At 70.2% G+C, this 601-nt stretch overlaps 1 protein-coding gene across 1 annotated transcript in view; it reads left to right on the top strand.

The window, feature by feature from the left end:
- The first annotated feature begins 462 nt into the window (after positions 1–462).
- The window catches only part of TEX261 (testis expressed 261), a 13,416-nt gene continuing 13,277 nt past the window's right edge, over positions 463–601 (top strand). Inside the window, exon 1 of the mRNA XM_027840024.1 lies at positions 463–577. Within this exon, the coding sequence (XP_027695825.1) occupies positions 508–577 (70 nt within the window). The 5' untranslated portion in view covers positions 463–507. The remainder of the gene's footprint in view (positions 578–601) is intronic.

Genomic DNA, 601 nt, shown 5'->3' with positions numbered 1-601 from the left:
CCGGAGGTCTTCTGGCGCGTTATTTTAGAGGAAGGTCAGTGACTTGTGCACTAGCACGAAGGGACCAGACTCGGGTTCTTTAACCCGGGGCCACTCCACTGCAGTGTCCCGGGTGAAGCTTGGTCTCCCCGAGGCCAGCTAGTGCTTGGGAAGGACTTGAGAAAGATCACACGGGTAGGAAGCGGGCAGAGCCAGGGTTGGCAGCGAGGCGTCATTCTCCGAGGCCCTCCGCCTCAGTGTTCCCTTCTGCAAAATGAGAGGGTTGGAGCAGGTGGCGTCAAGGCCCCTCCCGGCTCTGCGCCGGCCGGCGGGCGCGGCGGCTGCAGTCTGGCCTCCCGCCTGCAGGCGCCGCTGTGGGGTGCGAGCCGCCGCGCTCCGGCCCGCGGCTCCTCCCGGGGACGTCGGCGGCGTTGGGGGCGGGGCCTGAGGCGGCGGCGACGGCTCCGTGTCCCCGCGGCCCGAGCGAGGGAGGCCGGGGCGGCGGCCGGAGAGAGCGGCGGGCGAGCCATGTGGTTCATGTACGTGCTGAGCTGGCTGTCGCTGCTCATCCAGGTGGCCTTCGTCACCCTGGCCATCGGTGAGCGCCCCGCCCCGCCCGGGG

This window comes from Vombatus ursinus, unplaced genomic scaffold, assembly GCF_900497805.2.
Source record: "Vombatus ursinus unplaced genomic scaffold, bare-nosed wombat genome assembly UNPS02014837.1, whole genome shotgun sequence".
Taxonomy (NCBI): domain Eukaryota; kingdom Metazoa; phylum Chordata; class Mammalia; order Diprotodontia; family Vombatidae; genus Vombatus; species Vombatus ursinus.
The sequence above is the reverse complement of the archived record's forward strand: the minus strand, read 5'-3'. Positions and strand labels throughout refer to the sequence as shown.